This window comes from Aulonocara sp. 'chitande type north' Nkhata Bay, linkage group LG19 (assembly GCF_057382095.1).
Source record: "Aulonocara sp. 'chitande type north' Nkhata Bay isolate Kocher_YH1m ecotype deep benthic linkage group LG19, A_spYH_male_GT1.1, whole genome shotgun sequence".
Lineage (NCBI taxonomy): Eukaryota > Metazoa > Chordata > Actinopteri > Cichliformes > Cichlidae > Aulonocara > Aulonocara sp. 'chitande type north' Nkhata Bay.
In genome coordinates, this window is record NC_141362.1 from 16,736,376 (window position 1) to 16,760,282 (window position 23,907).

Sequence of the window (23,907 nt, forward strand, 5' to 3'; positions counted from 1 at the left end):
TCAGTGATTGGGCCATTCTCTAGAGTTTAACAAAATGATTATCAGAATATACAAATCTGCAAATGCCAGTGTGACAAAGGTGAGGTTCAGAAAGTACAAGAGCAGCGCATTACTTTCAGCATGTGACTGCTGCCACTGGGCCAAAAGAAGATGGGACATTTACACAGTGTAACCTTTTACCTTTATGTATATTTGGACCACTAGTTGCACACATCTAAGAGCACTGATAAAAGAAATAACAATACCATACACAAAACGAAACACTACTCATAGCTGCAAAGGCAGCTCCTCTTTTTCGAGAGGGACTAAAACACTCTCATAATAACTAGTTCAGAACATTTCAGGGCCTTTTGGAAATTATTCCAGGAAAACTGGCAGCATATGCAAAAGCCTTTTTTCCTAACTCTGTCCTGATTCTGGGGACAAACATTTGCAAAAACATTCATACTGAATAGAACACCAAGTCCACTTTTGGATTATGGATTATCTGAATGGCAAATAAGGGTAAATCATTAGAATTTTAAAAGTGAGCTTTCTTTTTAGCTGGTCCATAACTACATTCTCTCAAATAAGCGTACTGTGGCAACAGACAGTAAATCGCAGTCTATTTATATAACAGTCATCCTTCTGTAAGTTCATGCTTCATGCAATATATTAAACATATCATCTGCTATGCAGTATGACTCAGTAATGCACAGAATTAAACCAATAGGGACACTTAATGATTGTGGGTATAACTGAAATGCAAACTTTTTTTAAAAAAATTGCATTTTTTTTAAAGTCCTCACTTATTTTGGTTGAGCAGTCCCTTTAATTCTTATTTTAAGCTCATAAGGCGTAAGGAGTCAAAAGAAAATAGTGTATAAAAATGTGTTTTTGTGTCATATTTTGAGTACAACCCAATCAATGTGGACACACACAACTTGAAGAACTCATATTGCCTATTTTTGTGAATTGAAATATAGGTCATAATACTATTAATAATGGTGTCTGTAGCTATTTTATAAATACTGTTTATAAATACTGGATTGTACATTGGAAATGTACTATGAAACTGCAGTATGTTCTGATGAAAAATATTGAAATATATTCAGGCTTACATAAAATATATATAAAAATCAAAATAAAATAGAAAAACCTTTTCAGGAAAACATTTTGAACACTCAAAGTTTCAGAGCTGTCTGCTCATATCTTTTGACCATTGGATATCATACTAATATTCATGTATGCAGAAATGGATGGATGGATGGATGGATGGATGGATGCAGAAATACGCTTGGCACATTGACAAGCCAAGCAGCGTGTGCTGCCAATTGGGGATGAAAGATTTGATTCACCTGTGGTGAGCAAGATCTGGACCTGTCATCCAATTCCGCCCACCTCCTGCATGAGCAAAGTGATTAAGAACCGATGACTTGCCAAATCACTGTGGACGTGGCTTTAATGGTTCACTCATTCTTTGGTTTAACCAACCAACCCGCCCGTAACTATTTGAAGTTACGGCAAAGGTTATTATAAAACAAGAGCTATTTATAGAAAAGCTAAGCATCATTCACAAAATCCCTTCTCCTCCTTTCTCCCAGAGAAAAATATCTATTGTTACTTAGGAGCAGATTTGTGAGGAAAAATCTTTGTGTTAAAAAGTTCATTTTAATACTTGATTTGTCCCAGAGCACAGCATAATTGCTAGAAGTGCGGACTGAATTTGAATCAGGTGTTCAATATTAAACAGTAATATCTCAGAATTTATCTCAAGAATTTATGTGCTTAATCAGTATTTCCATTTTGGGAAAAAAAGAAAAAGAAAAAGGAAAATAACAGCTTCTCAGTCATGACTTCAAAGAGGCACAGGTTTTAAATAACTCAGGTGAAATGTATCTCTATTTCTGAAGATCACAGAAAACGTGGTAGAAGAGTGGATGCATCATAAAGGCTCGCTATCCTTAAAATATAAAAATAAATAAATAATAATAACAAATGGCCCAATATGGCAAGGCTGTGATGATCCACTTGGTAAAGTAAATCCGTTGGGCATCTTTCTTGGCCCTCGGACAATAATTCTGAAAGCTAAAGAACCAAACGTGACAGGCAAAAATAAAAAAAATTAAATTTTGGAGCCCATTTTCAATAAAAGTCATCTTGCGCATCTATAAGTGCTTAAAACAAACAGAATTAACCATCTTTATAAGTGATTATTCAGTGTGATCAAGGAATCTGTAAAGCATTTACAAATTTTGTTATGGAACAATTAAAGAATGAATTCATTCTAGCTGTCATATGTAGTGACTCAGTGAAAATACCCATAGTGCTTTATGGCATGATTAAGTAATCCAATAGTTCAGGTTGTTTTGAAGTAGAATGGAAGTTCAATCAAAACAGCTCCCATGTGCCACCACAGTTATTCCATTTCAAAAGGTTTAATTTCTATTCTCTCTGATCTACACTCCATTAAGTTCAACTTAACTGAATGTAATTAAATCGGTCATGTATCCCAGTCACAATCACAATATTATTGTCTTTTTTGTTCTTGGTTACTCAAACCTTGTATTTTGAAGATCAGGAAGGGCTCAGGAACAAACAGGCTTTGTTGATAATTAAAGACAATCTATGAATAGCAATACCCCCGAGATTATGGGGGGATGCTTTGGATACAACAGCGTGAAGCGATAAAGCATCATGGGCTTTAAAGATGTAAATCTACAGAGAATGTTTAAAGACCGTAAATCTGTGATGCCTAAATGACCAATTAGTGCTTCTTGCATCCCACTTCTTTTTAAGAAAGATTATCAAGTTCATTCAAAGGCAGAACCAAACTACCTTGATAACCTTGAAATCCTTGAAACCACCGACTGCCATGCAAAAAAAAAAAAAAAAGGGGGGGGGGACGTAGCACGCTGCAATTAGTTTGTGGAAACTTGTGTGTTTAATGCATAAAAATCTATTGTAAGTGCAGTGAGGATTTGTTGCTATCCTCACTAGCCTGCAGTTGATTTTTTTGTGGTGTATAATATTCACATTTTGCAAATAAACAAAGCAGTCCTGCTGTTGTCTAGGAAATTACTGCTCTCCCTTCCTGTTGGAAAATGAATTTGTCCAAGCAAGATTCAAATTAAGACAAATGACAGCTACATGTTAGTGTAGTAATTGACGTATGCTATATGCACCAAATTACTGGGGCACCTATAACTCACACCTAAAGCCATAGAAATCCATCCCATGACGCTCCCAGCTTACAGTTTTTGTGCTGATATTAATCTCAGAGAAGGAACTCCCTGTACTGTGGTTACTGAGTCAACAGAGCATTGGTGACTTTTACATTAGATGTCTCAGCATTTGGTGACCCTGCTCTGTAACTTTACTTGGGCCACGTCACCACTAGCCGGATAAATTTGAAAACGGTGTTTTCATTTTCAGCCGTTTTCACAGAGTTGTGCATCCAAATTGAAACGGCCGAAAACGCTTACTGCGCATGCGTGAGACGCAAGACGATTCAAACTACCTCATTTCTGTCTGCCATTTATTTACTTTCCGTCTCTTTGAAACATCGCAGCAAAATGTAGAGGAAAAGCACCGAGTTTTTTAAATGGACTAACAATGAGGTGGAGTTGTTGCTGCGAGTAACACACAAGTACAAAGTTGCAAAAGCGAGTGAGAATTAAAGAAATTGAAGAAAAGTTATCTGGAGCATGTACAAACTGATATTAATCATTGATAGATTGAGAGCAAACAAAACAACTGCTGTATAATGCCCTCCGCTATCTTAGTTTAATTGGTCACATGACTGCATCACATGACTAAAATGTGTCATCATTTTCAAAAAGGCTCCGGGTTCACTGTCCACACTGCAATGCGAAAACGGCATTGTCAAATGTATCTGCTTTGTAGAGCGTTTTCAGAACGCTGCGTTTTCCTTGACCAAAAACGGCGTCTCTTTGTGGACAGAAGGCCAAAACGAAGAGAAAAAGACGCGCTTTCAAACAAAAACATATTAGTGTGGACATGGCCTTGGTCTGCCACTTCATGGCTGAATTGCTATGGTTCATAAACATGTTCACTTTGCAATGATATCACATTTTATCGTGGAGTATTTCAAGTATAAAATAAATTTCACAAATCATGCTTTTTAGAACAGGTCACTCTTTTACAAATATTTGTGAAGGCAGACTGCATGGCTCGGTGCTAGATTTTATACACTTTTATTTTATTTTACAATTATGAGGTGTGGCCCAAACTTTTTTCCACATGCTTTTTGGTAGCACTGCCAACGTTAACCACACTCAGCAAACTAATTTGCCTTTAAAATGTCAATCACCATGCAGACTTGAAAACATGATCTTTTGATTAGTCAACTGATGATTAATTTTAAATAGCTTCTAAATACACACAAGACATTTGCATTAAAATGTTATTAACCTGGAACAGTGGTTTCAGTTTTACACAGTACAAAGGGGAGTCAATTTTTTTTCCTCCTGTTTAATCATTGAATAAATGAACTTGCACCTTTGAATGATAGGTGTAAAAAAATGAGATGCTGATGAATGACTCTAGTAAGTCACTAGTTACCCATTGTAAATTTACCTATGAGAAAGTTAAATCTTTTACGCAATGATGGCTTGACAGTGTCAAAAGAATCAATATCACTTCCTGTAATTTATTTACCCTGTAAAGGAAGTTGAGGTTATCAGAGCAAATTATGCAAGCTGGTTATAAAATCCCATACATATATAATTTAGTTTAATCAAAGTTAGGAGATCCTTGTAAACAAGGCCAGAAATTGATCTTAATGAATTTAATATGTGTGTGCTTGAATGTACTAAAGATATTTAATTAATTAAAAAAAAAAATCTAAACAGACAAGAGTGAATCTTAGGGCTACTGGTAATCAAGCAGAGCATTCCCAGAGTTGCCAGCGGTACTGAATCTGTTAACAATGTTGTGTGACTGCTTAATGAGCCTGTCACAAAATTATGACCCTGACCTTACTTATCAAACAAAGCATGGATTCAGTGATGCTTTGTGGTACACAGCTCAAGGTCAGAGAGATGTGAGCCAACTCCGGCCTTCTTAATTTTCTATACAGATTAACTACTGAATTCCCAGCAGCGCAGCGCTATTTGATCAAATACTGGGAAAAAATATGAGATGCTGTATTTGCACAGAAGTGCAGACATCAAGCAAATTACATCTAACAATGGATGTTTCTTTGTGGCTAGAGAGCTGTAACTGTGCTGACAAATCTCCCCATGAAACCCTTTAATTGACATGATGGATATGTTTATTTCCTGATTACAATGAGATTCTGTCCGGCTGAGCTTATTTATGTATCCATTTGACTGTTTAATGGCATTTGCATTTGAAGCAAATTAATTTCCTATCAAGCAAGCAGGAGCCTTTTGTAAAATATATACATATGAATGGATGTGTGGCAAGTGATTTTTGACAAACAGAAGGTGCAACAGGGACTAGAAATAAATTAAAAATCTGTAACCCATATTGTTTATTTTTTTTCTATTTCCTAATCTGACTTGAAAACGACAAGTGCTGGTCCCAAAACAAATGAGTATTTTTCAAAGTTCTTTTTTTAACAGTAACATTTTTGATGTGACTTGCTAGGAATATGAAGGTAAAAGTGGTTAACTCATCTGTATTTCTTCGCTCAACTGCATGCGACAGTTACTGATCCCGGATTAGAAGGGATCAAAGTCAAATGTCAGTAAACCCATTCCTTGTGAACTTATTCCCTTGCTTCATCCATAGCATCCACTTTTCAAAACTACAAAGGTGACAAGCTGGCAGGGGGTCAAGAGAGGTTCTTCACAATAAACTCTCTGCAGATAGAGAAAAAAAATAGCAAAACCCAAACCCATAAAAAACCCTTTGCTTTACAGTAGATTTTTAAAATCATAACAGTTTGTGAGTTTCTCTTTTTTTTTTTTTTTTGGCCTGTCCCGTTTGGCTCTTTTGCCATCAGAATTGTTGTCTAAAGGCAAAGAAAGATGCCCAACGGATTTACTTTACCAAACTGACCATCCCAGCCTTGCCGTAATGGTCCATTTGATTCACCTTTTATTGTTTATTTTATTTTCACTTACTGAATACGGGACAGACTTGACTGGGGGAAAGAAGGGGAGAAAGAAAGAGGGAAAGAGAAACAGCTGAGAAGAGGGACGGGGGAGAAGGGCAAAAGACAAAAACCAACAGAACGGGCAGAGAAAAAAAAATGCATATATCAATCACCTGGATCACCTGCTGAGAAAGAAAAAAGAAAACAAGCAGAAGAGAACAAGAGTAATAGAATTAACAACATCACAATGATATATGGGAATATGACAGTAAATACTAAATGTTAAACATTATTGTGCAGCACATAAGATCAACAGAACACAGTGTGCTTTGAGGTAGGAGCCAAAAAGGGTGTAGTTTGTGGGTGTGATCACCCGTGTGTACACCTGTGAGCATGGACGCGCTTGTATTTTGTTTTTTTAAAAGGTTCCTTCATGTAATAATCTGCTAGAGGGTGTGGGGGGGCCACAGCCCCGTCCTCCAGGGCGTGAAGCAGGTGTGGAGGAGATCAAAACTCCAGACATCCAGAGGCCCCCAGAACACAAGAGACCAAGGAAGACCAACAGAGGGGCAGCCGCGCCACTGTCCCGGAAAGAGCTGAGGAGAGTCCCAGATGAGGGCTCACTCAGCAGCCGTGGAGCAGAAGCCAGGGGGAGTTGCAGTGACGCGCCCGTGAGCTCCGCCGGCAGCCAGCTGCGCCTGAGTGACCGAGCCCCAGGCCGAGAGGCCGGGGGCACCCCACCTCCGAAGTGGCCCGAGCGAGCCCCAGGCTCCAGGCCCCGATAAGCGGCCGCCAAGGAGTGAGCCGGTGTGTACCTGGACGCCCATCCCCGGACACAAAGAACCACCAACGCACCGATGTCTGAGGGGGTCCGCCACTGGCAGGGGAAGTGGTGGTAGGGGGAGATAGGCCTCCAAACCTTGGAGGGCCTGAGGTGTCCCCAGAGAGGTGGCGCCTGACACCCAACCTGACATATAGACACAGACATACAGGCACACACAGACACAAACATCCATTCCCACCCTCATGCTCTCATATGCACTTACTCCACACTCAACCAACGTGGAGACAGACATAAAGAGACGTTGTACACACGATCACACTCTCCAAGCGTACTCTACAAACCGGGTCTAGGTACCCCCGCCCCTGGAGGGGGGAACTGCACCCAGACCCAGGTGGTGTTTCCCTTTTCCCTGCGGTGGGGGGAGGCAGACCGCCCCGACTCCGCAGCAGCAGGTAGGCTCCACACTCCAGACCGCAGTCGGACGGCCAACTCCTCCTCCTAGTCCTAGCCCCCCTGCTCCAGCAGGTCGCAGAGAACGGGGGTGAGTTTGTGAGTTTCTCATAATTCAATAGCAAGCCAAAGCAATTGTAAACAACAGCAGCACATCCGCCAGCAAACCCTGTTAATTTGGTCATTGCATTTCCACCCATGACAGACTCCTTGTTTTTATCCACTCCAATTTTAAAATTGGTCCCATTATTTAGAGCAGCCCACAAATGACCAACCAAAAATAAAGCTGCAACAGAAGCATAGACTGCGGTCAGATGCCAGATGTGAAATACAATTTATAGCTACACATACTCATCCTTCAGAGACACAACAAGTCAATTGCCACTGACTCCCAAAAACAATACCGTAGTAACCATTTGCATATTTGCTGGTTTCTACACAACAGATGCTGAAAAGTCTTTCTGCCACAAAGCATTTAGAAATCAAGTCAGGTAAAAGGCTGCATAAAGAGTGACGGTCTTTAAGTGGATGTAACCAGCAGCATACTGTCTTAGTTGGTGGGTGTCTTTTTTTAGAAAAAAAATATTCCCCACATAAAATTGTTTTTTTTTAGTATATGTGAGAGATACACATATCGACGGGGCCGGGTTATGTTAAAAAGTATAAATGGTTATACTTTGTTCATTGGTTCAAAGGTACCCCACACTTCTTTTTTTGGTTGCTTGTTTGTTCTGGTATATTTTTCATTTGAACTGTTATTCTGCCAGAGTACTCATATTAACCAGATGGCATTGAACGCCCCATTGGTGTGTTAGGAAAACTCTTTTGTACATATGTTCCTTGAAGGGGTTTTGGAGTGGTTCTTTTTCCACCGCAGCAAAGGGCTAGGAGTCGGAGAGGAGCTGCTGTATGTTTTTGTTATGATCGAATTGTGAAATAAAGCATATGCAGTGAGAAAGCAACTCCAGGAGTCATCCCTGCCTTAAAGCTGCAACATATCATGGCGAGCCAGCCAGGAGGAAGGTTTGAAGAACTTCCCGCATGAGAGTGAAGCAGAAGCCTGGTTAGCGCCATTAGCGGCTAACGTTAGCGCTACCGCACGGCTGAAGAAAAACCTTTCTCCAAGCACCGGACCTGAAATCTGACGGACTAAAGACAAGCTTGTGAGTACCCACAATGGAGATAGAAGCCCGACGAGATAAGATCACCGCCACACTCTGCCAGCTAAGTCGTGATCAGCTCATAGAAGTGGGTTATAAGGTGAAAGGCTTTGCTACACCGCTAAATGAGCCTACAAAAGACACTTCCAGACGCCAACTGATGAAAGTTATAGAACATAAACTGGACGAGGTGGAAAACAGTTATACACCAGACGATGCTGTACAGTTTGTGAAAGAACTTTTATCGTTTTTGGGCGAATATAAAGCTAAAGACAATACGGCCGAGAGTGATTTTTCCCGCCCTTCAGACGCAAGAGACAAGTATGACGAGCTGCAGGAAGAAATTAGAGCGATAGGGCAGAAACTCAAGATGGCGGACGCTGCCCCGAACCTGCTGTCTTCTAAAGTACCAGAGGTGACAATTCGCAGGGAGTTTCGCATCTGTGGCCAAATAGGTGAGGGAGGGCAGCGCGATCGGCTGTCCTATACCAACCTGCTGCATCAGATGGAAAATGGACTCCGCAAAGGCCACAGTGAGTCAGAAGTTATTGAAGCAGTGATAAGAGCCATCAATCCAGGTCTCAAACTGCGTGATATGCTTGAAATAAAGACTGATTTGACACTCACACAGTTAAAGACAATATTAAAAGGACATTACCGAGAAGATGACACATCTGATTTGTACCAAAAACTGATAAATATTTCCCAAGATCCAAAAGAGTCAGCTCAAGACTTTTTATTCAGAGCCATTGAGCTTAAAGATCGCCTCCTGTACGCATCCAAGGACAAAGAAGCAGAACACTACAGTCGGGACCTGGTAAAAAGGAAGTTTTTGAGATCAGTGGGTACTGGGCTGCAAAATGACAACATAAAGTTCCAGATTAAAGCCCTTCTTGACAACCCAGATGTGACTGATGAAATGCTGATTGAGAAACTAAATGAAGCTGCCAATCTCGAGACAGAAAGACTGAACAAGTTAAAGAGGAACAATACAAAACCACCAAGAATCAATGAGCTACATACTAGGGATGAACCACGCAGCAGCTCACAGATCCCCGCCACCAAGGAAGACAAGAAAAATCATCCTCCACCCGAAATGCACGACCTGGTGAAAGAGCTGAGGAACGAGGTTGCAGAGGTGAGGCAGATGGTTCTTGCTTCCCTGAACGCTGGCAAGTCGCAGACTACAAAGAGGACATCAGATGCTGCCGCGGGTACCTGGAGGAAGAAAGGCTGCAGGACCTGCCAGAGCAACGGAGAGGGAGACAACTGCACCCACTGCTTTAAGTGTGGCCAGCCTGGCCACATCTCCAGAGGATGCCGAGCTCCACTTCAGCTGCAGGGAAACGCCAGAGGGCCACTGCCACGGGACCAGCAGTGACCCCACCGCCACATCAGGAGTCCCGCCGCTGTGGTTGCTGCCACCAGAGAGAGTCGGTCAGCACCCCACTCCAGAGGTGTGCAGGCTGCTCATCTGTCAGTTACTGTTCTAAAGCCTGTCAGGGACAACACTGGCACCATCACAAACATGTATGTAAAGCGGTGAGGCTAGTTGAACAACATTTGAGGGAAAGAGAGAAAAAGGGGTGGTTGTCATACATGGGATATTCTGACCTTCTATCAGATAAGCAAGGACAAAAATTAGTGAAGCTGATTGGTAGACGAAAAATGGTGAGATGCACCTTTGACAATGTACCAGTCACCGCATTGTGGGACACGGGTGCACAGGCTACCGTAATAAATGAGAACTGGAGAGTCGAGCACTTACCTCACACCACTATCAGGGGGATAGATGAACTCTTAGGTTCAGAACCATTAAATGGGCTCGCAGCTAATCAGACAGAGATACCATTTATGGGGTGGGTCCCTGTAGAGTTTAGACTGACGGGGGTGGAGACGACCAGCTCTAGTCTCCTAGTGCCCGTATTGGTCTCTAGTGACCCAAATGTAGCTCAGGATCCCATTATTGGATACAATGTTATAGAAGAAATCATCAACGAGCAACTTAAACAACAGGGTGTTAAAAACAGTGACTGTGCTGCAAATATTGTGAGTAGTGCTTTTGGTATTGACGTCGGATCTGCTAAGACTTTTATCCAGTTGATAGAGACACATCGAACAGCTGCGGAAGAGATCCAAGTCAAGACAGGGCGGAGTAAAGTTGTTTTAGGCCCTAGTGAAGCTACTACCATTCGCTGTCGCACACGCATACAGGCTGACGAGGACACTGTAATGTTATTTTGTCCTGTTCTGAACCCCAGCCTGCCTGAGGGGCTTCATTTGCAGGAAGTATTGTTTAAAGTAAAAAGGGGCAACTCAGCCATGGTCCCAGTATCTGTCACAAATACCACATGCCATAATATTACTGTAGATCCGCGTGTGGTCCTGGGGCACATTGAGGGCGTAAAAGCAATATACCCAGCTGCCCTAAAACCTGTAGAAACTCCAACAACTAAAACAGCAGACGATGCAGGTGTCGAAGTCCCATTAGCCCCCACAGGTGAGACAAGTGGTGTTTGGGATCCCCCTGTAGTTCTAGACCATCTAACGAGTGGCCAACAGTCGGCGGTGAGGATGATGCTTAGGGAGGAATGCAAAGCTTTTGCAAAAGACGAAAATGATGTAGGCTGCATTCCTAGCCTTCGGATGCACATCACCCTCAACGACCAAACACCAGTTCAAAAGACTTACAACAGTGTGCCTAAACCTCTGCATCAGGAAGTAAAAGCTTACCTGCAAGACTTGATCAATAGGGGGTGGGTTACAAAATCCAAGTCGCCTTATTCGTCACCGATAGTCTGTGTTAGGAAAAAGTCCGGTGACCTCAGACTTTGTGTGGATTATCGAGAACTTAATCGCAAATCGGTGCCTGATAGACATCCTATTCCCAGGATACAGGACATGTTGGACAGCCTTACTGGTAGCTCCTGGTTTACAGTACTAGACCAGGGAAAGGCTTATCATCAAGGATTCCTAGACGAAGACAGTCAGCCACTCACTGCATTCATCACCCCCTGGGGTTTATACCAGTGGGTTAGAATCCCATTTGGACTCAGCTCCGCCCCAGCAGAGTTCCAGAGGAGCATGGAGGAGTGTCTTTGGGGTCTGCGTGATGATATCTGTCTACCGTACCTTGATGACAATTTGGTCCACAGTAAATCTTTTGAGGACCATGTTGAGCATGTAAGAGCCGTGCTACAAAGGTATCAGAGACATGGGGTCAAACTTACTGCTAAGAAATGTGAACTGTTCAAGCCTAAGGTCAGGTTTTTGGGTAGAGTGGTGTCAAAAGATGGCCATAGTATGGATCCAGCAGAAGTCGCCTCCGTGATGTCACTTAAAGAGAAACACCCTAGTACAGTGGGGGAAGTGAGACAGATTTTGGGCTTCCTATCTTATTATAGAGCCTATATACAGGACTTTTCACGTATCGCCAAACCTTTGTATGAACTGCTAGCAGCCCAAACAAATGCTAAAAGTAGCCCACAGGACTTAAAAACACAGAACAAGAGAAGGAAGGAGAAAAACAAACAGGCTAAAGGACAGTTGCCTTCATCAGCCCCTGTGAAATGGACAGAGTCACACCATCAGGTTTTGTCTTACTTAGTCAATAAACTGGCCAGTCCTCCGATCCTAGGCTACCCTGATCTAGACCAACCATTTGTGCTTCATACTGATGCTTCTCAAGCAGGGTTAGGAGCAGTGCTCTACCAGCGCAGTAATGGCAAGTTAAGAGTCATAGCTTATGGATCTAGAACGTTAACGCCGCCAGAAAAAAATTACCATATGCATGCTGGCAAACTGGAGTTTTTAGCTCTCAAATGGGCTGTCTGTGAGCGCTTCAGAGATTATTTGCTGCATGCGCCATCGTTTGTGGTTTATACAGATAATAATCCACTCACCTATGTGTTAACGACAGCAAAGTTGAATGCATCAGGTCAGCGTTGGGTGGCTGAGCTCGCAGATTTCAACTTTACGATAAAATACAGGCCAGGAAAAACAAATGCAGATGCAGATTTTTTATCCAGGATGCCCCTCGATTTTGAGGACTATATGAACTGCTGTACACAGACGGTTAGCCAGGACGTGGTTGTAGCCTCACAGCAGGGCATATTAGTGCAGCAAACAGAAGCTCTAATGTTTAACGCTGTCTCCTTCCACACCCTTCAGCATCAAACACAAGCAGAGGAACTGCTGGACATGATTCAGCCAATACCGAGAGAGGAAATCTGTGCAGCACAGCGGCAAGACCCCGTGATAGGTAAAATGTACGAGTCTGTAGTGCAAAACAAAAGGCCCACCACACAGGAAATTAAGACTGAGAGCACTGAGTTTAAAGCATTGGCTAGAGAGTGGAGCAAACTGAAAATCAGAGAGGATGGAACTATGTTCAGAGAGACTCGACACAAAAAACAACTAGTTCTCCCCTCAGTTTACCACCCACTAGTGCTCAAAGAACTACACCAACAGATGGGCCACTTGGGATCAGAAAGGACCCTAAATTTAATTAGGGATCGTTTCTTCTGGCCTAAGATGCAAAGAGACATTGAACACTTTGTCAGTAATGTTTGTGAGTGTCTCAAACAGAGGAAGCCAAACAGACAGGCACGGGCACCTATGTTGAGCATAGAGACCACTCATCCATTTCAGTTGGTTTCAGTTGACTTTTTGCACCTGGAGCAATGCAAGGGGGGGTGTGAATACATACTTGTAGTTATGGACCACTACACCCGCTTCGCTCAGGCCTACGCAACTACAAATAAGACAGCTAAGACTGTAGCAGAAAAACTATTCAATGATTATTGTCTCAGGTTTGGTTTTCCAGAAAAACTACACCACGATTTGGGGCGAGAGTTTGAGAATAGACTATTGCACCATTTAAAAGAACTGGCTGGTGTTAAAGGGTCACACACTACTCCTTATCACCCACAAGGAAATGGGCAGACCGAAAGATTCAACAGGACCTTGCTCTCGATGTTAAGAACACTAACAGAGGAACAGAAAAGAGACTGGAAAAGCCACCTCCATAAAGTTGTACATGCCTACAATTGTACTGTTAATGAGGCCACTGGCTACCCTCCTTTTCTCCTAATGTTTGGTAGGTCACCACGGTTACCAGTTGACCTTCTCTTTGGCATTGAGCAGGAGGACAGTTCAGGCTCCTACCAGGACTATGTGGACAGATGGAGAAGGAGAATGGCTGAAGCTTACACTGTCGCCTCCAAAAATGCAGCTAAGTCAGCTGACCGAGGTAAAAGGCAGTACAACAAAAGTGTGCATGGTCCACCACTTCAAATAGGGAGTCGTGTCCTTGTTAGAAATGTTGTGGAGAGGGGTGGGCCAGGTAAAATCCGCTCCTATTGGGAAGACAACATCTACATCATTAAAAGACAAAAGGGAGAGGACAGTCCTGTGTTTGAGTTAGAGCCAGAGAATGGTAAAGGCAGGACAAGGATTTTGCACAGGAATATGTTGTTGCCTTGCGATTTTCTTCCGCTCCCAGCAGATAAGGAGGCAACTGTAACTAGTACTAAAACAAGGAAAAGACATTATAACAAACGGAAACAAACATGCATGACTCCGACACAAGTGGGGAGTGAGGAGGAGGAGGACACAGATGAGTTTTCTGATGCGGTTTTCACCTGGCCTTATCCTGAGCCTCAGTGTTCACCTACATTGGACCCCACAGCGGCAGAGTTTATGCCACTAAGGGACGGGGGTGAGCCAGATGAGCTTCCTCACATGTCAGGAGATGGCCAGGGGGACCCCAGCCAAGCTGATGAGGAGAAAATGGACAATAGGGAACCAGAGGATGTGGCTATTGTGGGGGCAGGGGAGGTGGACAGCAGCTCTGATGTCGAAGAGGCTTTGGAAACAGACCAGCCAAGTCCATACCCAAAGAGAGAAAGGAGGAGACCACAGACTTTGACCTATAGTAAACTTGGACAACCAAGTCTTGAAGAAAGAATAGTGGCCACCAAATGTGTGAATATTCAAGGTTACTGGCGACCTTGGTAAAAGGGGAAGATATAATGTTTACACTTGGTACCCCTATTTCAGATTGTAACAAATGTACCTATGTTGATTGAGATATTGTGACACATGGATTGCAGGCTGAACATGTGTATGAGTAAAGGGAAGATGCTTAGTGTTCAGATGAGATGTGGACAAAGTTAATGCCTTTACAGGAGAGTACAAATAGCATGGTAATTTGATAGATTGAATTGTGGACAAAAAAAAAAAAAAAAAAAAAGCTGAACTGATTATATCAGGAGTATACACAACTACAGTGCACGGTAGTTTGGGTAACTTAAAAAAAAAAAAAAAAGGGTGTAATGTAACCTGGTACATAGTCCATGCCATTCTATTGTTCTCTATGGATTGTCGATTATAAGGTACATTTATGTCGGGACGACATTTCTCGAGTGGGGGAGAGTGTGAGAGATACACATATCGACGGGGCCGGGTTATGTTAAAAAGTATAAATGGTTATACTTTGTTCATTGGTTCAAAGGTACCCCACACTTCTTTTTTTGGTTGCTTGTTTGTTCTGGTATATTTTTCATTTGAACTGTTATTCTGCCAGAGTACTCATATTAACCAGATGGCATTGAACGCCCCATTGGTGTGTTAGGAAAACTCTTTTGTACATATGTTCCTTGAAGGGGTTTTGGAGTGGTTCTTTTTCCACCGCAGCAAAGGGCTAGGAGTCGGAGAGGAGCTGCTGTATGTTTTTGTTATGATCGAATTGTGAAATAAAGCATATGCAGTGAGAAAGCAACTCCAGGAGTCATCCCTGCCTTAAAGCTGCAACATATAGCTAATACATAAAAAAACAGTAGTGCTTCAAATGTTTTTTGTTTTTGTTTTGTTTGTTTGTTTGTTTTTTTTACCACAAATGGTAAATGGTAAATGGCCTGTATTTATATAGCGCTTTACTAGTCCCTAAGGACCCCAAAGCGCTTTACATATCCAGTCATCCACCCATTCACACACACATTCACACACTGGTACAAGCTATGTACCAGTTTAATATCACATAATAAATGAATCAAATAATAAATCACACTAAAACATTCTGGAGAAGGCAGCACCACAGACCACGAGGATAAATAATTTGGCAATCCCACTTGAAGTTAAAGTGTTTGAAATTTTCACCACTAAAGTCAGTAGATTCCAGTGAACTGAGTTCTGTTTTATTATCCCTCACTATTCAAGTGCCTAATCCCAGCTATGGTGGCTGCTATCTTTACCTCAGCTATTAATCCTGGGTGAGAAGACCCTAACCCTAACCCATCAGCCTTTATTTAATTTGGAAGAGGCTGTAAACCTGTGTGAACGGAGTCCAATATGGCTCAGTGCCATACTGAGGCAGGTTGTTCATCATATGCTGAGCTAACAGTAGCGCACTGTTTTTGCCGCTGTTAACTACTGTTAGCCTCTGTTAGCTTCTATTCACTGGCATAAGTGAAATGTTTTTATAAGTGCATTTATTGCTTCTGGTCTTTGATGCTGAGTAAATAAAGATGTCATAGCTCATATGTGACATATTAATTAACCATTGTGCAATATAATAATAATAATAATGCATTTTATTTGAGGGCGCCTTTCAGAAACCCAAGGTCACCTTACAAAAAACAAAATTAATAAAAAGAACAGTAGTCATAAAATACATAAAATAAGTTAAAATTACAAAACAGAGCTTGTAAACAGAGCTTAATATCAAACTGTTCGCCACAGGGAAAGTATGGTTTTTACAATACTCATGCATAACATTAGCTAGCATAAGGTTAGCATATAACCAATGTTGTTTAGCTGGCTCTTGTTAGTTATCCGGATATGGGAGGGTCACATTTCTAATCTGATGACATAAAAGTAATTGTAAAGATATTGAGAATAAATGAGCATGTTTGTGCATGTTTTTGTGTGACTTTTGTTCAGGAGATGAGGCATGAGGTGAGAAGTGGACACTTTTCCCTCTCATGAGTCTGAAGGTGCAGCCACAATATTAAATGGTTTTCTGGCTCTAATATAAACAGCATCCTGGTAGGTTCACTACTTCCTAGCTATTAGACACAATATCCACTTTAATAATAATAATAATAATAATAATAATAATAATACATTTTATTTAAGAAACCGCCTTCCAAAACACTCAAGGACACTGTACACAAGCAATAACAACAACAAACATAACCATTTACAAAATAATAAGGATAAAACATTGAGCAAATAAATAAAATAAATTAAAGTAGCAGGATGGAAAAATTTATGTGGAATAGGCTAATGTGAATAGGTGAGTTTTGAGTCTGGGCTTAAAAAGAGGGAGGAAAGTGTTCAGAAAACAATGTGTGTGAGACTAATGAGGTTTTAGTCTCGTGAGGAACGTGATACTAAGAGCTGGTATTAAAGATTTGATGTGATTTTTGTATTACCTCAGTAAAACAAATTTCTAATGGGTCTTGAATGTGATACTAAACTATAGTTTTGCCTCATCCTGGAATCTACAATGTATCTAGATATCCCTTGCATGAACACTGGAGGAACTTTTTTTTTTTTAATTTGTTTGAATGACTTCTACACCTAAACGAATGCTCAGAGGAGCCTAACTCCATGCACTTCACCACTTTAAATAGCTGTGGAAATAAAACAGCGCACCAACTAGTAGGGGTTGGAAAGGCTAAATGATATGACTCCAAGAGGCAGCCACATTTAAGCACCTGCTCCAGTGTTCTATCCTTTATAACCCTCTGCCTTTGCAAATGTGTTTTATTCCAGCGCTGTGTCTCATTACACAAGAACAGCACTACCAGCTGAGTGAGGCAGATGTTCCATTGTGGAGCACAGCAACTCCTCAAGTGGCTAGCATCCATCTGAATGCCTGTGTTACAGCTGGCAGGCACAGCTGATGCAGGACAATCCATCTCCATGAAGAGAACAGGTCTAAAGTGATAAAGACGGCATATGGGAAGGTTTTAGCAAAAGAGAATATGGCTATGGTCAGTTCCTGCTGCCATTTTTCAAAGAAGGACATAAATGTTGATGGGAAGCAGGAAAGACTTCAAGACTGAGGGCTGTGACGTTATTGACATCACTGACACAGTGGGGCAATAAAATCAGTTTACCAGCACTGAAATTCAAACAAGGAAGATGAGTTGCCCTGTATCTTCGCAGCTAAAGCTGCTAATCGAAGCAGCGATGCAGAGAGAGCGAGAGAGGGAGAGTATGGTGGCGTAGGTCCAGTCGGTCTGTGCTTTTGGCTTTTGTGGTAGGTAATAAATGCCAGCGGACAGCAGATGCTGTAGGGAGAGCAGAGATCTATCGCTGCAGCCTACAGCCAAGTTCACCGTGCCATGTTGTTGTGACTTGTCCTCTCTCAAACCTTTTCTCAGCACCCTCTGATGCTATGTTACACAATATAAAACCAGCCAATCTTTAAAAGTCCCTTGGAGATTTATCAGAAGAACCAAAGAGTCATGACTCCTTTTGGCTTTTAAAAATGTAATCTCTCCAAGAAATGAAATACAAAGAACAAATAGGAAGGAAAGAATGCCTATATACTGACAGAATACAATGCATTATAACGAGTACTAGTAAAAGTGTACATTTGTTCTTGTCTGTTCAATCAACATTTAATTTGTTTCACTGAAGCTCACCATTACTCTACATCAGCATTTGTAATCATCAAGCTTTTACTGTCCAGATGTAAGCCTTCCTGCTCCAGCCAAACTCACTTCACTAATCACCATACAGAAAAATAAAAATAAACCCTCTCTGGGCTTGTTAACATACTAGAGACAATAGGTCAGAGCTGTCATTGCATGAAATAGCAGAAAAATGTACTTGGCTGTGTCCATGACAGGCTGATTGATTCAAAAACAGTATGGCAATCTGTTGTGTAACTGACACCAGTTCAGTCAGGTTCACTGTGGACTGTCAGAGCCACGAGCAGCTGAAGCATGGTCCCAGAGATCCACTGTCAAAGATGTGTTTCATAAACAGCTGGGTGACAGTTTGGTGCTATTGGGAGTTTGAATCATCACTTACAGGATGACCTCCAACCCTCCAGGATGGCTGGAAATGGGCAAAAAAAAATCTTGCTGGAGCCGTCACCTCCGAGTGATGCGAATGGGTTGATGTGACAAAGATGCACGACAAGCGCCTAAAGGGTTACACAGATGCTCACACCAAGTGATGTAATACTGAACTCTGACATCTTTAGATCACTTTTCAAAGTCACTTTTGGGTTTGCTGTCTCAGCATCAGCTTTGACTGATGCTCTAAGACAACAGCTGCAAGAAACTGTGTTTTTATTCATTCAAACATTTTACATTTAGAATGGCTTCAGCACAGAAAACCGACCTTTGAGGCCAGTGTCATTGACATGGTCTTGAAAATGACTCTTTTCTTCTTCCTCTCTTGCCATCTCTTCAGATTTGATTGGCCCACTAAAAGCTTGCTTTTGAACTATGATTAGCTAATTTTAAACATAATGCCAAAATCAACCCACTTAATTTCTTCTTGTTTACAAAACATGACTAATTAAAGTCATTAACAAGGGTCCTGAAGGATCCTTGAGAACGAATAGTGGAGTGGGTAAACCTCTTAGCCTTTTTCACACACAGAATATGTACAAATAAAGGAATGGTTAATCAATTATGGCCCTTAAGCAGATTTACATGACATTATATTTGAGATGATTTTAAAATGTGTGTCAGGAGTTACAAAATAGTGATTGCAATTGTGTCTGTGAAATTAATTTCAAATTATCAGCTCTGAGTATATCCAATCCAGCAGCAAAGCAGTAAACTGCTTCATATGCAAGTACAATGATGTGAAAAGAGATGTTTTTGCCTTAAAACTAGTATAGAGTACACAAAGTATACTCTGTGATCAAGTGGATTGTAGAGCAACCTTCTCAACAATTTGAAGAATGGTTTTCTGTAGGACTTCACATCATCTTAGTGATGTCTATGAAAAGATTGAATGTTTAATGCTGCTAATGACTTTTTAAGACATGTTCCACATCAAAAGACAAAAAAGAAAAATAGATAAAGCCATGCATTATAATATCCCATGTAAGCATATCCGTTTTATTGCATACACTATCTTAGTTGTAAGTACATAAGACTATGTCTCCTTGACTGTGTACTTGTCTTTTAAAGTTCATTTCACATGCAGCATCTGTTTTTATGTTTATTAAAGCTTCAAAGGTCTCAACAGTTTTGTCATTTTAAATAAATCTGAAAAAAAAAGTAATTCTTTACGCCTTGCTGCTTTCAGGATTCAAAGAGAAAGAAATTGATTTTCATTATTTGACATTGCTGTTTTATATTCAGAGCAAACTTTTTCAAAGTTCTAATTGATTTCTACACATCGAGTTCACTTATTAATAAAAACACTTTTTGGCCATTTTATGGATGGATTATTTAAAATTAAGCCTTCTTCAAAGACTCATGCTAGATATTTTAGTCCCATTTCTCTTCCATTACATTTATATGGAAGATAATTTTACATTTTATTTTATACCAAAAAACAACCTGGCTACATGTACATTTTTACTAGAGACACACTGATTAACCAGCCAGGGTCTGGAATTAGCTTATTTCTAGTGTGCTTTTGACAAAAAAGTTTACTTTTGCTCATATATGCTATAAGATATAGTTGTTAGAAAGACAATAAGAACTGGCAAAAAATTTGAATCTGTAGGTCACACTTAGAAAAAACAAACCAAGATATTGTATCAGCCAACTGAAATTAGCACATCTCAAATAAAAAAAACAACTCTTTCCAGCTTTTTCTAGGTTTTGAACTGTCTTAATTAAACTGCTTATGTAGAACTGTATCTTTTTATATGCATTGTTTCATTTCATCTCTGCTGTAATTTCACCTGTAAGAAATGTAACACCTTACAGGTGATGCGTGTGTCTGAGTGTGTGAATTCAAGAATAAATACGTGTCTATCTTCAACAAAATCTCAATTTTGTGCCTTGTAGAGAGCAGACAAGACAGAGATTTACTGTGTGCTGAGGGAAAGCTGACGCCAGGTGTTGAGGACAACTGGGAACAGAGATCTGTGGTCTGTTTGAGGAGGGCTGACAAAACCTCACTTACCGGAAATAGGAACTGAGTCACTGGGAAAACTGAGGTTGTCCTCAGCTATCCAGGAGAAGCTCCAGTATCCTTTAGGAATCCCAGGAGCAGTCCTACCATTCAGTGGCTCACCTGCAAAAATAGCAAATCCTCATTTTACTTTCAGAGTACATGTTGCAAAGAATGACTATGTTAAGAAATTCAGTAAAATACACTTCATTGCTTTGTTTATTTAATTTCTGGCACTGATTTAGCATCCACGTTGCACTCCCTTTTCTTTATTAGTCCAGCTTAGTCATAAGTCTGCTTCCTTCATTAAAATTTGTAAACGCTGTATGATCTTGCCTTTTTAGACTAAAAAGTATTTTGATGAACCGTTTGTACAGGCTGAGTCTTTTTTTTCTAGCAGACAAGCTGAAAAGGAAAGTGAAAGTCTTATAGTTGAATCACCAACTATTACTGGAGTTTCTGCAGCAATAATAAAGTACACTGAGGCATTTCACTAAATAAATAACCATTGTAAACTTCACCACTTTTATGTCAACAAAGCATCTGCAGTTTTGGTACAGAGTGAACTGGAGTGATAGTATGAAAGTCCAAGGAGCCATATGAATTGGTTATTGGATATCAATAGACTGCATAATTACCTGTAGGCAGATTTGTCTACTTTTGTTTGACTCTGTCTTCACCTTCTAAACTCAAAGACTAATTATTGCAAGATCGAATAGAAGCATGATACTGTAAAGTAGATGCAAAAACTTTCTCTCTCACTTTATGTACCCCCTATCTTCCAACGATGCCATCACACTCACAAACACACACACACGTACGCTCTCCCTCTTTCACTTTGTCCTTAGTCCATGGATAATTACTACAAAGTCACAGACCAATACACTGCTGCCTAAAAAGGAGACCCCTGCATAAATCCTGCAGTCATTTCAAATGAGCCTTAAAGAGCGATTGATTGTATATGCTGACTTTCATTGCACTAAACAGTTTACAGTTGGCTTCAGCCAAAATGAGACCAGGAGAATATTAAACATGTTTTCTTACTCAGAAAGATTTCTACTAACATTTAAAGCAGACTGCATTAATATGACTATTGTTTAGATTTTTTGATGAGTGATGAGTGATGAGTGGTAAACTATAAAGTATCTCTGTATTTGGCTGCAGTTCACCCTTAATTCTGACTAGTCAACACACCTCTGCTACAGAGAACAATTACTGTAAGTTTAGTAGCTGCCACCACTATGCTTCATTGCAAGGACAATGATCAGAGATGATTTACAGACTCTGTTGTTCACACTACACAGTGTTCAGAATTTTGATCAGAGATGTCAATATCTTTCTCATCAGAACATAAAGTTGCTGTCATTGTGGGCTCAATGTTCTTTTAGCATTTATTGGTTCATTCCATGTGAGTTTTTATTTGCTTTTTACTCAAAAGTGTCTTCTATCTAGCCACGTAACAGAGGCCTGATAATTGACGTGATGCTTAAGTGATCCTTCTAGCATGACTCCCCACTGTGCAGAGGACTTCTGAAGTATGGGTTTATCGCTCAAAACTATATGAATATACCTTAAAACATGAAATGAAAATGATTATTGCTGAACTTTCAACAACAACAACTTTTCAAAAATCAATATACAGTAACAATTGTACTGCAAGAAGGCAACAATTTATTTCCAGTGGAGCTCAAGGTAATTTTCACTTGCAAACATGCCCTGTGTTTATTCTTTATTGCAGTCAGCATGTAGAACCACGACTCACTCTAGTCCATTTTATGAAAGGGGATTTTCTCTTTCAAAAGATTGTGCAACTGTGCATGGCACACCCGTGTCCAGTCACATAACTCAGCTGCTATAATGCCTTACCTATGCTTTATGAGCAGTAGATGTTGGTTTTTTTCCCTCCTCGCTGTGTCCTTTGATTACATGCCTCTGCTTCCAGCTTAACCTCAAACAATTCAGCAGGTGCTGACTTCCGCAATTCTGTTTTTCTTTCTTTTTATCATCCACAGAGCCACCAAAGATGCATAATTTCCCTTTTTCCCCTTCTTGTAACACTATTCCTAGGCTATATATCCTCTTTTTCCTCTATGCATGTAGTCTTTGCCCTTTTGTCAAAGCAAGTCCTTGGTTGTACTTCTAAGCGCGAAGACATTTCTGCTCTCAATAAATTCACCCTCGCTATCGTCATATTGACTGTCAATTGATTTTTGTTTCCAGAGCTAACTAGTAGCTACAGTAGCATCATGGTATAGATGGAATGAAGTGATATAATATAATAAACACTGGCTGTAATATAAAGTCAGTTCTAAAATGATCTTTTGGCCAAATTGTTATTGAGATCTACACAGACATGAAGAACAAATGTGCATGCTTTCTAAACTATGTTCAATTAATCAATAAATTTTTCTACCAGCAAAGCTCAGAAATGTTCTTTTACAGCTGAAGGCTCTGTGAAATAAAACCTCATACATAAGAAATAAGGGGTCAGAATACATTTTGAACTCACTGTAAATGAACAGAGTCATACTCTCAATTTCCAACAGAATGTCATTAAGTAAAAAAAAAAAAGAGAGCTTGCTGAAGCATTCTGAAAGTTTCATACGTTAGTCAGAACAAGGGTACAACTGTATGTCTGGCAGCTGAGTGAGTCTATGCTCTTTTTATGATTTTTTGTACATCTTTAAATAATATATCAGTTTTATAAATCTGTTTGGTCCATTTCAATTAAAATAAATTAAAATGACTGTAACGATACTATTACAAATTCCCAGAGAAAATTATTTTTGTAACCCACAAAATCAGGTGCATAACAAACACATGAACTGCTGTGCACACAGTTGGAGAACAGAACAGAGAAGAGAGATCTCAGCTCAGTGAGCAATCCAACTCTATCCCACCCACACTCTAAAATCCTTTAAATGCTTAGTGGATTTATCAATGAGGCTTGACTCAAGCTGTCAGTGAGACATGCCTATGCATAAACATACATCTCTCTTAGTTGTGTACACCCATGTTATTTCTTTTACTATTAAAATTGCAAATATCCAGAACCTTTTGTTTAACTTAACTTTTGTTTTAATGAGATTAAAGTGGGGATTCTGAAATACCTTCAAAATCCATTAATGATGGGGAACTAAAACATAGTAGAGAAACATATGGAACAGCAAACTGTTTTGAGTGAACAGTCCTGTACATGAGGTATGTGCCGCTTGTGGCCTTTGTTTCAGAGGAGTGCACGGGTCCATAAAGGCAGCCAATTACCCATGAAAAGTGGAAGCAGGGTAAGCATACAGACAGTAGATCTTTGGCTCAGCCAGACCTGCAAATTGGTGTGGCCTTCACTA

At 40.5% G+C, this 23,907-nt stretch overlaps 1 protein-coding gene across 2 annotated transcripts in view; it reads right to left on the minus strand.

Moving 5' to 3' along the window:
• The window catches only part of alk (ALK receptor tyrosine kinase), a 426,012-nt gene that overhangs the window by 254,758 nt on the left and 147,347 nt on the right, over window positions 1–23,907 (minus strand). For both annotated transcript variants that reach the window (XM_086273707.1, XM_086273706.1), the window contains exon 2: window positions 20,573–20,683. In XM_086273707.1, the coding sequence (XP_086129833.1) occupies window positions 20,573–20,683 (111 nt within the window). The remainder of the gene's footprint in view (window positions 1–20,572; window positions 20,684–23,907) is intronic.